The sequence below is a fragment of the Hydra viridissima genome, unplaced genomic scaffold (genome assembly GCF_058129835.1).
Source record: "Hydra viridissima isolate aposymbiotic clone 2 unplaced genomic scaffold, HvirCarnegie_v1 scaffold_9, whole genome shotgun sequence".
Lineage (NCBI taxonomy): Eukaryota > Metazoa > Cnidaria > Hydrozoa > Anthoathecata > Hydridae > Hydra > Hydra viridissima.
In genome coordinates, this window is record NW_028324308.1 from 2027935 (window position 1) to 2040463 (window position 12529).

Consider the following 12529-nt stretch of genomic DNA (forward strand, 5'->3'; position numbering starts at 1 on the left):
TTTTACCTTGCAATTTATTATTCAAATAGAACTCGTAAACCCGTTTTCTTACCTCTTCTTGCTTGGCCATCATTATTTTCTTAATTATTATTAATTATCTAAAAACTAGTAAATTAACTTACAGAGAACTAAATAAGATTTAAAATGGATATAAGCATGAAAAAAAAAGATTTAGCTTGTGGCATTTAAAATCCAGTTAAAGTTAGTCCGGATTTTTAGTAACCACCCGTTAAGTTTGGGATTTGTTTATACTGCATTATTTCATAAATAAAATTTAATGATGGGTTTTCAATATTAGTGCATAATGTTGTAATACAACCTCCTCTATGTAAGTGTCAAATTTTATTATTACTTTGTGTAATAGTAACCATAGCAAGTTGTTCAAATTGTTTTTGATAACTAAATTTTTATACTAATTAAAACGCTGTTTTAAAATATTTTTAACTTCATCTAAAGAGTTATTAACAATTGATGGATTGTATAAATAGGTTAAGGGGTCTGGCAAATTTGTGCGGTCATCTTCATCAGCTGAATCTATTTCACTATTATAACTAGTGCTTGATAACCAGCTTATACATATAAACACTGGTGCTTTTGGTCAAATCTTAAAAAGAGATTCATGGCACTTTTGCATTATGTTTTGGCCGCTTGAGGTTCATATACTTCAATGGGACTGGTTCAGCCTTAGTTCTTGATTTGTTCCAATTGCACAGTTTACTTGTGCATGCTGTTTCATTTAGTTCCAGTTGAACACAAGTTTGTAATTTGAACAATGGAGCAACAAGATGGCTACAGGCTGATCCTAGTCCGGCCATACAGGAGCAATTACCAGTCAAAATCCAGCCCTTTTTATGCGGTGCAACCCAAATGCCGTAGTCCTTGTGTCTTTGTCCTTGCTGCTGATTTGGCAGAACCTATGAACAACCATAATTTTAAAAAAAAAGTAAATGGTTACAAAATAATTTCTTTAATACATTACCTTAGTTTTCAAGTAACAGTAGTCAGTGTTTTTGATTTTATGATAAAAAACATGATGAACATGCCCAGAAACAAAGAAGTTGTATGCTTCTAAAGACTTATATGCTCTTTATTCTCTCTGGTAAATGGACTAGGTGTGTCAATAAGGTAGAGTTGTATATCACCAAGTGATATATTAGGGAGCAGTGTCACATTTTTTGCTAGTCATCAATTGATAATGGATCTGGCAAGACCAATTCGTTTCCAAGAGTTAATTTTTCTTTGTCTTACTTGCTCTTCATTGTTAAGAGTTATAAAATATTTTGATTTATTCCACTTAATAAATTTTTTTGAAGCTATTTAAATAATATATATAAAATTTATTATAGTATAATAAATTATTATACTAAATAATATGTAAAATATGTTTAATTTAAATTTTATATTAGCAGAATGAAACTATTGTTATGCGGTTGTTTATGCTTATTTTCTATAATACTGAAACCGCGTGGGACTGGGGGAAAAAAAAACGCATCTTCACGCAACCTGTCTATGTAAATATAAATGACAAATGTAAATAAAATAAACATCAAAAATACAAATATACTATAAAATACAAATATAATATAATATAAATAAAAGTAACATAAACATAAGTAATATAAATGTAAATAATATAAATATAACAAATATAAATAATGTAATTATTTAATAACTTTTATCTTGTTAAAAAATATTTATATTTTGAGTTTTAAAATTAAAATAAATTTTGTATAGAAGCTAAACTTTAAAAAACCTTCAAAATTTAACTTTATAAAAATATATACCTTTCTCCCAATAATAGTTTAGCCTGGACTAAAATCTTAATTTCTCCAAGTCTAATCCCACGCTTTTCCAAATGATAAGAAGCAATTGCTACAAAAGAATTTCAGAAAAGAAAAAAGAAAATAAAAAGTGGACAGCAGTAAATTGTTAGTTTGCATTTCATTTTGGGTGTTTTAACTTTTAATGATAAAATTCTGAAAATTTTTTAACTATTTATTTTACTTGTTTAGATATTTTTTGTAAAAACTACTAAACAAAAATGGTACCTTTCATTTCTCTCTTGATATTGTTGTACTCTTCACCCTGCACCAACTTTGAGGAAAGTTCATTATTATCACCTAAGTAATATCTTACTGAGTCATTAGCTACTGACACAACAAATGCCTCAATCATATAAGGCCACTCAACATAAGCGGTTTCCCCAACCAATTGCTTTGCAACTTCTTCAATGCTCTGAAAAATTTTAAAAAACATTTTTTTTTAAAAAAAAGCTTTGTTTACAAAAATTTTAACTTTAAGTAATTTTAATTTTATTTTGGAAAAACTGCGTTTTACACAAGAACTAAATTTTATATACTAAATTACCATATTATTTCACTAATTTTTACGTGCTTATAAAACAACTAAATCTTCCACATTCATAAACATAAATTTTATGAAATAAAAAGAAATAATTATTATATATTAAATAAAGCATTTGAGTAGAAAAGCGGAATTGCTTACAGGGTTATTAGGAGCAATTATCTTGATAATAGTATTTTCACTTCGGCTGCTTTGCTGAAAAACTTTAACACCTGCTTTTTCCAAATGAGCTTCATGCTTCAAATGTTTCATTGTCGGAAATCCTGGGAAGTATATGTTCAATTTAACATCTTTCATCAAACCTTTTTTTATTTGAGATATGCTGAGCCGATGAAGGTCTTTATGAATGACCTCTACTTTAGCTTTACAAATTGTAATGTCATTGAAGTCTGGGTGACATGAGGGGTAAACAAAATTTAATGCTCTATCATAGGTGTATTTATATGCTGACCCAAATGAGTTTCGCGCTCTTTCTTCATCGGTTAACTGTGAATAGTTTGTCTTCATAGCTTTCAATAGTCGCTTCTATGGTTTAGTAGAAAATTTTATAAAAATGCATTTTTGGAAAAAAATAAATAAAATTGCATAAATTTTAATTAGAAAACAATGTGAACTATTTCATAATACACTACCTCATCAATAAAGGGTATCAAAACTACAGCTTCCCAATCCTGCTGCTTACCATTCAAATCAGTCTGAAAATCTGGAGGATAAAAATCAATGATTGAGGAGTTGTCCATAATCATCAAACTCTAAAAAAAAAATTTCTTATATGGCTATTTGACTGCAGTACTCATCTAAAAAAGACACAAATATCTAAGTATAACTACATGAAGGAGAACCAAGTCAGCATGACAGCATGCAAATAACTGTATGTATGTATGTATGTCTGTCTGTCTGTCTGTCTGTCTGTCTGTCTATGTATGTATGTATGTATGTATGTATGTATGTATGTATGTATGTATGTATGTATGTATGTATGTATGTATGTATGTATGTATGTATGTATGTATGTATGTATGTATGTATGTATGTATGTATGTATGTATGTATGTATGTATGTATGTATGTATGTATGTATGTATGTATGTATGTATGTATTAACATATCATTATTATATATATATGTACATATATATTACATAGTACTGGAATGGTTCAGGGATTTAAAACTTTTTATTTCTTTAATTCTGATTAGTTTGACAATAACAATTAGTTTAAAAACATAATAGTTCAAAATATTTATTTTAACTATTACCTGGAAAGCTTCTGGTAATAGTTTTCGACTAGCTGCAGGAAGAACAGCTAACAACTGCTCAAAAGGCAGAAATGGATCACCCATTTCAAACACAATTTCTTTTAGTTCAAAGTTTGCAACATCTGATATATATGGTGAATAATGATATGGGTAATACCTGAAAATAAAGATAATTATTACACTTGATAAAAGTGAATGGCCACTGAATAAATTCCATATCAACTGTTCTTTAAAAGTAAGAAAATTTTCTCACCAGCTCCATGATTGAAGTCCATTAAAATAATAATGTGCAATCCATTGTAAAGCAACAACATACTGATTGCAAATTTTTAGGATATGTTCACTAAATAAAAAAATATAATTTATAACATTTTGGCAACAATTTAAATGCAAAAGAAATTTTGAAACCAAAACCAAAAACTAACTCATCCGCAATATCCATATCAAATTTCTCCATGTAGTACTGTCGCTTATGTTGTTTAAATTCAAGCTCAAAAGTTTCTTCATCTTCTACTTCTACATCATCATTTAACAGAGATTTCACCTTCACAGGTTTCTCAGACTTTAAACTTGATGAAGATTCATCAAACTCTCCAGATTCATTTGAGAATATGTTATGTAAATTTGAAACTTTTGATCTGTTTATTTCCTCTAAATCCTCATTCAATTCCTCAAGAGCTAGAGCACGCATTAAATCTGTAAACTTCTGAGAGAGAAAAAAAAAAAATTTAACACTAATAAACTTTTAAAAGCATATTTAAGCAATGAAAAAATAAAAAAACCTTCTTTGGTTTTTCAGTATTTTCTAATAATTTTCCAGCTCCTTTGCTTTCCAGCCATTTCAGATCTGCATACAATTCATTAAACCGATTTCGATCAAACTAAAATTTTAAGAAAACACAAATTTTAAAGATGAATTATAAAATGCTTTATGAAAAGTTGCACAGTACAACTATTTTTTAGACGTTGAAGTTCAAAGTTTTGAGGAACTTTATGAAAAGGTTTATTTAATTTAATTAAAACTTTATTTAATTTTTTATTGCAAATAATAAAATTTCAGAACTGAACAACTTACTACACTCAGAGATTCAAAAAACTTTTTAAGACGAAGAAGATTGATTACACCACCATCATTTAGATATCCTAACATAAAAAAGAAACTTTAAAACATTTTTAAAAAATTTTTACAGAGCCTTTTGTACATGTACAAACTTTTTGATGTAGAAGCAAGTTTTACAAAAACTGACAAGGTTAGGGTCATTTCCACACCCACCATGAATCAACACTTATTGTAGGCTTTTAAAATTCAACAAAAATTTTAATAGTTATTTATTTTTTTATATTTGTATTTTATGTATGAACAACATGGCTATGGACTTTCATTTGAATACAAAGAAACCCCCAATAGATTGTTACTTTTATGAATACAGCGGATTTATTATGTCTGTATTTAAAAATACTCTTTTTAAGTATCAGCAATTAGAGAGTTCTCAAGTGAGCTTAGCAAATTTGAAAAGATTACATAAAAGGTAAGTTACTTAATTAGGTAAATAAAACACGATTAATTTTTAATATTAACAAAACTATTTTTTAATGATTGATAAGTATGAACTAAAAATATGTATAACCCGTTTATGCCTTTTTTTTCCATAAAAATAAAAAATGAATATTGTATTTACAATGGCACATCAAAAAACTTGTAGCTGGAAACAAAAACTTCAATATACAGATAGTCAATTATGTTGTTGATGTTGTTAAAAAAAGGTATGATTGTGTCAGGGTTGGCAAAAACCCTACCCAACATTTAAATCCATTCATAATCGATCTTTCTATGACAAATAATATAAAAAGAGGTTTTAAAAAGACTGGAATTTTTCCATTCAATACTAATAGCGTTGACTACACAAAATTTTTCAAGGTCTGTGCCAATTGCATTTGATGCTCCAACTACTTATTTTGAGCAGAACCTTTCAAAATGTGACTTTATCAGCTTTTTGCTCACATAATCTTTATTGAATCTTAGAGATCTTAGAATCTTACTGATCCAGAGATTGTAGAGCAGTTCAAAAAAAGTTGACGATCACTTCGGTTGGAAAGGTGATCTTGAATACCTGCAACTATATCATTTTCGAAAAAGAGTCTTATCTAAGACAAATAAAACCTTAATTTTATCTTCAGTTGTGATATTTGAAAAGCAGTAACAAATTCAAAACAAAAATGTTACAAATGCATTAATCTTTCATTTAAAACCATGAATACATTACAAATCAGACACAAAAGCAGATGTTAAGATATACGATAAGTGTAGAAATATAAGATATACGATATATAAGATATACGATAAGTGTAGAAAACTGTGTTTCAAAAGTTTCGATCAAAAATTAGTGCATAAATGATTTAAGTTTCAGAGTAAGAAAAATTTTAAACCCTTAAAATATCATATTTGTGGTTGCAAAAATTAATTTCTAATACTAAATAACTTTTGTTAAACTCACAGTAGGTGTGGAAACGACCCTACTTTTTAGTCAAATTTATACCAAGAATCAATTTAATGATTATTAAGAGTAATCATTTTTGGTTATTAAGAATTATCTTTATTGGTTATCAAGTATTATCTTTATTGGTTATCAAGAATCATTTCTATTTGATTTATTGATCAAAGAATTTGATACCTTACAAAGTAGCTTTATGCTTAAACTTTTAAAACAATTATATTATCAATTAATTTAGCAATATTTACCATCAGTTGTTGGAAGGAATTTTTTATATATCCCAAAAATGAAAGGCAATGAATCATGGTTAATATGCATATGTGGAAGATGAGGAATAAAATCATTTCCAACAAGAAACCCAAGGAAGATCCAATCATCAATTATACATTCTGTTTCAAAACGAAAATGTAAAGAATCCTAAAAAACCCAGAAACATCAGATTTAAAAAAAAATAGATTTTTTGAAATATTTTACTTACCAGCAAGAAATTGCGTATTAACAGAAATTATTAGGGAAACTTTTGATCTACTTTAGAAAAAAAAAACATACTCTTAATGCAACAAACTCCATTTCTAGATACTCTCTTAACAGAGAAAGGTGCAATAGATGAAATGTTTGCTCTTCAGGCCGAACTAGCTTTTTTGCTTGTTTACCAAAACGAATTTCTTCACGTAGTAAACAGAAGTGTGGCTCATGGGTACTTAAACCAAGCATAATCTAAAAAAATCTTACTCATAAAAATTTTAATAAAAGAAAAAATAGCAAATGATTAGAAGCGTGAAGGCTAAGTACAGCATTCTTTAACTTTCTATGAAACCCTATTCTACTTTCTAGACTATATGCTTATATAAAAACAACTCTTTATTATGTATATAATATGCATAAGAATAATTGAAACATTTTTGGTTTCAATTGAGATATATTGTAAAAACTTTTAAACATTTAAAAACTAAAATCAAAATGAAAATTATATAGATAGATTATGCCATAATAAATAAGTTTTTGAAGAAATAAAAATGGTGCATGTATCTTTAGTTAGTAGCGGTTGAGATAAAAAAAATTTTTTTTGACTTTGGTATTGACTATATATTATTCTATATTTGAAGAAATTAATTTAACTATATTGGATTTAAACTCAGCAGTTGCTCTCAACTTTTCTTCTGATAGAACTTCCCCTAACAAGATATCTTGGTAGTGCTTTAAAAATCAGAAACTTCAAGATCAGAAACTTTAAGTCTGAAAATGACATAAACAAAAATTGTTTATGTCGTTTTCAGACTTTTTCTAAACTTTAGCCTTTAATATAAATGAAGTCAATATGAAAAACAACTGAATACAAAAGAAATACAATTGAACTGAAAAAGTGGTTGAATGTTAAGAAACTAATATTAGATTCTATTTAACTTCTTTTTTAAAATCCAAATGAACTAAACTATTAAATTTACAAAGTATAATGTCATAACACAAAAAATAATATTATTATGACAGGCACAATCATGAATATCTTCAGCAAGTACTGCTTGATAAATAGCAAATGAAAACATTCTGCTTTGGTATTAGTTTTGACCGAAACCAAGACTGAGAGTTTGGTTTTAGCTGAAATTTCAGTTAAAACTATGTATGTATGTATACATGTATGCATGCATGCATGTATGTATGTATGTATGTAATAAAATAAAAAAAAAAAAGAAAAGAATTTACCAAATCTGCATCCAAACCATAAAGACAATGTCTGGTATTGGAATCATAATCTGGCTTTGATTTGCAGTAACGAATGAAATCCATTACTTTATGTTCTCCTTCACCAGGTACCTACAAAAGTTGATTGTTTATAATTTATTCCAGCAAAACCTAGGCATTTCCTAATATGAGTTAAGTTCAGAAAAAGGTTATATTTAAAAGTTTTTGAAGATTATGAAAGCTGGTATAAATAACTTGCTACATTAACATAATAAACAGTATACTTAGATTAAAATTTTCTCCTAAGTGACTTGTGAGAAGAATATTTAAATACGCTTACTATCAAATATTATATATATTATAAATATTTTAGTTTCAATATAATATTTAGCCACATTGGGACTCCTTATAAACATAGACTATTGCCTATATATTCATCTCTATTTATTGTTTAAAAACTATGCAGGATTTTATAGTTTTTAAAGATTGGCTATTTCAAGTGTAAAATAAATCATTTTAAAATTATGATGATACAGGATAGTTGGTAAGAATACCATTATCATACATGAAAATTTCTCATACATGTTGCAACTAATGCTTTTCATGTAAAATCAAACAATAACTTACATCATGGCCTGAAAGATACACAGAGCATTCTTGCCATAGGGGATCAGAAGATATCTTTTGATTGATAAAATATTTCAGTTGATGCTGCAATCTTGACATGAATTCAGTTCCTAGAAAATATCAAACAAATCTAAACCTTTTATTATTTCATGACCATCACAGAGAAGTGGACTCAATATACATTATGAGTGTCAACATTTGCACACCTAACTTCTTTTAATTCAAAAACTATATGTAAGTTTGTTTTTATCATGATAAACAGCCCACTATAACATCTAAACATGATAAGTAATAATCCTAATATGAAACAAGTTGTTAGCCTCATATAAAAAAAAAAAAACATGTGTTATTTACCAGGTGTAATACAATTTGAATCAAATCGACTTTCTGTTGGTAAAGTTTGCCCTTTTTGGATTGCCTTGCGAATTGCATCTTCTGCTTCTTTAGCAGTCCTAAATATCATTTAACTATAAAACTATACAAAGGTTTATGAAATTTTAAGCGTTCAAGAGATCTTACTTACTTTAAGTAGCCAATTTTTAGGCCATCCTACCTGAACCTCCTGCTCCTTTGCTGATTCATTTTTGCTCTGGGTGCACAACCATCAACAGCCATAAAAAAGTTTTTTTTGGGCTTGATTATTCGAAAAAGAACCTAAATTTAATTAAAGTTAAAAATAAAATGAGAGTTTTATTAATCTTACCATGGATTTTTTGTAATATATCTACTATTATAGCATCTAGTAAAAATTAAAGATGCTATTATTATTATTTTTGTAATACAGTTGCATGCAAAAGTTTATAAACAGCTAAGATTTTCTAGTCTTTTCGTCATAACTTTTTGCCTTTTCACTGAAAATGAATGGAATTTTTTACAATTGTTCTTACATAGTATAATTCACTCAAATAAATGAATATTTGTTATGGAAGGAAGAAATTCAAATTTTATTGAAAACATAATCATGCAAAAGTTTATGAACAGTTCCATGCCCCATTAAAAAAAATCAAAATTTCAGTAAGAAAAACATTATTAAAACTAATTTAATGGAGATAATCTTTAACTTAAATTCAATTAAAAAAATAATGGGAAAGTCTAAGGAATTGTCACTAGAAAAGAAAAACTTAACAATACGTGCTGTAGAGAAGAAGATTCCTTATGAACAAATTTCTGAGCTTTATGATGTGGCTAAATCAACAATTAGCATACAAGTTAAGAGATATAGAGACCGTAAGACACTTGAAAGGCATTATCCAGGCAGGCTAAAGATAACTACAGAACATCAAGACAGAATTTTGGTAAGACAATCAAAACAAGATCCCCACAGAAGTGCTGTCGAATTAAATGGTATTTTGAGCAAGAATTATGGTGTTAAATGCAGCGTAGATACCACAAAACATCGCCTGCATCAGTAAAATTTTTGTTTGGTCGTTGTCCTGCCAAGAAACCAATAATATTATTAAATAGTCGCTTAGCACAAATGAAATTTGCAAAAGATCATTTGTATTGGACTTCAAAAGAATGGTCAAAAGTCTTATTCAGTGACGAATCAAAGTTTTACATGTTTGGTAGCGATGGTATCAAGTACCTGAGACATCCAAAATGTAAAAGATTTGCTCCTAAGTATCAAATACCAATAATTAAACATGGTGGTGGCAATATAATGGTTTGGGGATCTTTTAGTCACGATTCTACTGGTCCACTTTGAGTCCTAATTCTATTGGTCTACTCACATTGCATTGAAGGTATAATGGATCAGAATGCATATTTAGATATAATGAAAAATGTTATGCTGCCACATGGAAAAGACAAAATGCCTTGTGGTTGGATTTTCCAACAAGACAACGATCCAAACCATCGTGCAAACTCTGTCAAAAATTTTTTAAATTAAAAAAAAAATTCCACTTTTGGACTGGCCATCTCAAAGTCCAGATTTAAATCCAATAGAACATCTTTGGGAACATCTTGATCGTCAATTGAAGGGTGAAAAACTGACCAATAAAAATGATTTATTCAAGATCCTTTCAGATTGTTGGGCAAATATCCTTAAAGATGTGCTTATCAACTTAGTTGACTCTATGCCTCATCAGTGCCAAGCGATATTAAAATCTAGAGGATATCCAACAAAATACTGATGTGCTGTAATGAAAAAATGTGGAGGAATTAGAAATAATATCTCTTTTTTGAGTTTTTTGCATTTGATTATAAACTTTTGTACGATTATATTTTCAATAAAATTTGAATTTCTTCTTTCCATAACAAATTTTCTTTTTTTTTAGTGAATTATATTATGTAATTACTTTAGAAGAACAATTTTAAAAAATTCCATTCATTTTCAGTGAAATGATAAAAAGTTATGACAAAAAAACTAGAGAATTTCAGCTGTTTGTAATGTTTTCCACACTACTGTATATCTACTCTTATAGCATCTAGTAGAAATTAAAGATGCTATTATTATTTTTGTAATATATCTATTCTTATAGCATCTAGTAGAAATTAAAGATGCTATTATTATTGTTTTTTTACTTTAATGCTATTAATTAACAAACATACCTCAATATAATTAAATATGTTTTTGAAAATCTGAGCTTCAGTGATTCGAAAATGTGGGTCATCATCATTAGGATGTGAACAGGGGTGAATAATACCATTCATATCAAGATATAAATTATCAAACTCTGGAATCTAAAAGTAAGTTTTTTAAAAAATTGGATTAATTGGTATTTAGTAGAAGATTTATATGTAAGCCAAAAATTTTAAATCACTAAAAATATAAGTTGAAAAATACAATGTATTTGCTTATTATATAAATCTTAATTAACCTGATGTTCTTTAATAACTTGACTCAAGCATGGATATCTTTCAGATAACCACCGATAAAACTTGGGCACACCCATAATTATTTTTTTCTACAAACAATTTTATGTAATAAAGACTATTGTATCTATGTGTGTATGTATGTATGCATGCATGCATGCATGCATGCATGTATGTATGTATGTATGTATGTATGTATGTATGTATGTATGTATGTATGTATGTATACATGTATTAGAGTGGCATGTACATCTCCATATGTACATATCTGTGAGTAAGTTTAAGGGTTGTACATAAGTACGTGCAACCATCTATGTATAAAACATATATACTGGATAAATATATATTGAATATATATATATATATATATATATATATATATATATATATATATATATATATATATATATATATATATATATATATATGTATATACATATATATATATATATATATATATATATATATTTATATTTATATATATATATATATATATATATATATATATATATATATATATATATTTAACAAAACTGCTCCCTACCTAATCAGTCTTTAAGTCAGTTCTTTTATGCACTTAAAATAAACTAAAAACAGAAATATGTCTGTCCTTAATTTTTGATAAATAATATGACGGCTGTGGTAGCAAAAGAAATATATTTTTCTTGCATCATAAACAGTTATGATAAATTTAAAGAATCTCTCTAAAAGTACTTCCTTATTTCCGTAAGTCTTTTTCCGTAATTTTCAGCCGAGTGTCGGATTGGTTGAACGAGGATAAAATTTAAATTTCATATTCAGTTTCTAATGGTTTGATCTTCACGGCACAGTGCACAGTGGGCCAGTAGGTGGACAAAATGGGAAAAATTTTAGTTATCTAATCTTGAAAACTTATTAAGTTTTAGTATCTATATATATTAGGAGAAATTTATTGATAACTTATTTATATTAAATCCCTTAGTTACCAGGACTCTAAGCATTTGAATATTGAAATAAAAAAAAAATAAAAAAAAAAATTTAAATACGTAATTAACGGTGATATCAACGTTGTGTTATATTTCAATTACATCTACGTTTTTGAAAAAAAAAATTAGTACATGTTATTCTAGAGTATTTAGAGATAAGAAAAAACCAATGTGTGAAATAAATTTGTCAAAGCATGTTATCTCAGTTATACTTTGAAAATCACAGATTAAAAAAAAAAATTCCTTAAGAAATTTTTTTTTTGCCGCACTATAACTAATAATTACCACAATTTGCCATGTGCTGTCTTATATTTATTTGATCTATATAAT

The 12529-nt window shown here is 27.4% G+C and overlaps 1 protein-coding gene across 3 annotated transcripts in view; it reads right to left on the reverse strand.

Annotated features, from left to right (window-relative positions):
• Positions 1-12013, reverse strand: part of LOC149883560 (5'-3' exoribonuclease 1-like) — a 31037-nt gene extending 19024 nt beyond the window's left edge. For 2 of the 3 annotated variants that reach the window (XR_016455796.1, XM_090098288.1), the window contains exons 1-18: positions 11779-12013; positions 11240-11326; positions 10971-11102; positions 8974-9074; positions 8775-8872; positions 8421-8530; positions 7815-7925; positions 6663-6830; positions 6362-6530; positions 4697-4764; positions 4404-4502; positions 4047-4327; positions 3875-3964; positions 3622-3778; positions 2997-3116; positions 2506-2889; positions 2049-2235; positions 1785-1872 (exon numbers count right to left, since the gene is read on the reverse strand). Coding sequence is in view for 2 of the 3 variants with exons in the window: in XM_090098288.1 (XP_089954414.1) it covers positions 1785-1872; positions 2049-2235; positions 2506-2889; positions 2997-3116; positions 3622-3778; positions 3875-3964; positions 4047-4327; positions 4404-4502; positions 4697-4764; positions 6362-6530; positions 6663-6830; positions 7815-7925; positions 8421-8530; positions 8775-8872; positions 8974-9074; positions 10971-11102; positions 11240-11314 (2438 nt within the window). In the remaining variant the exon portion in view is untranslated. Of the gene's footprint in view, positions 1-1784; positions 1873-2048; positions 2236-2505; positions 2890-2996; positions 3117-3621; positions 3779-3874; positions 3965-4046; positions 4328-4403; positions 4503-4696; positions 4765-6361; positions 6531-6662; positions 6831-7814; positions 7926-8420; positions 8531-8774; positions 8873-8973; positions 9075-10970; positions 11103-11239; positions 11347-11778 lie in introns of those variants that run through there. The other variant, XM_090098289.1, reaches the window with a different exon arrangement.
• Positions 12014-12529: the final 516 nt, after the last annotated feature.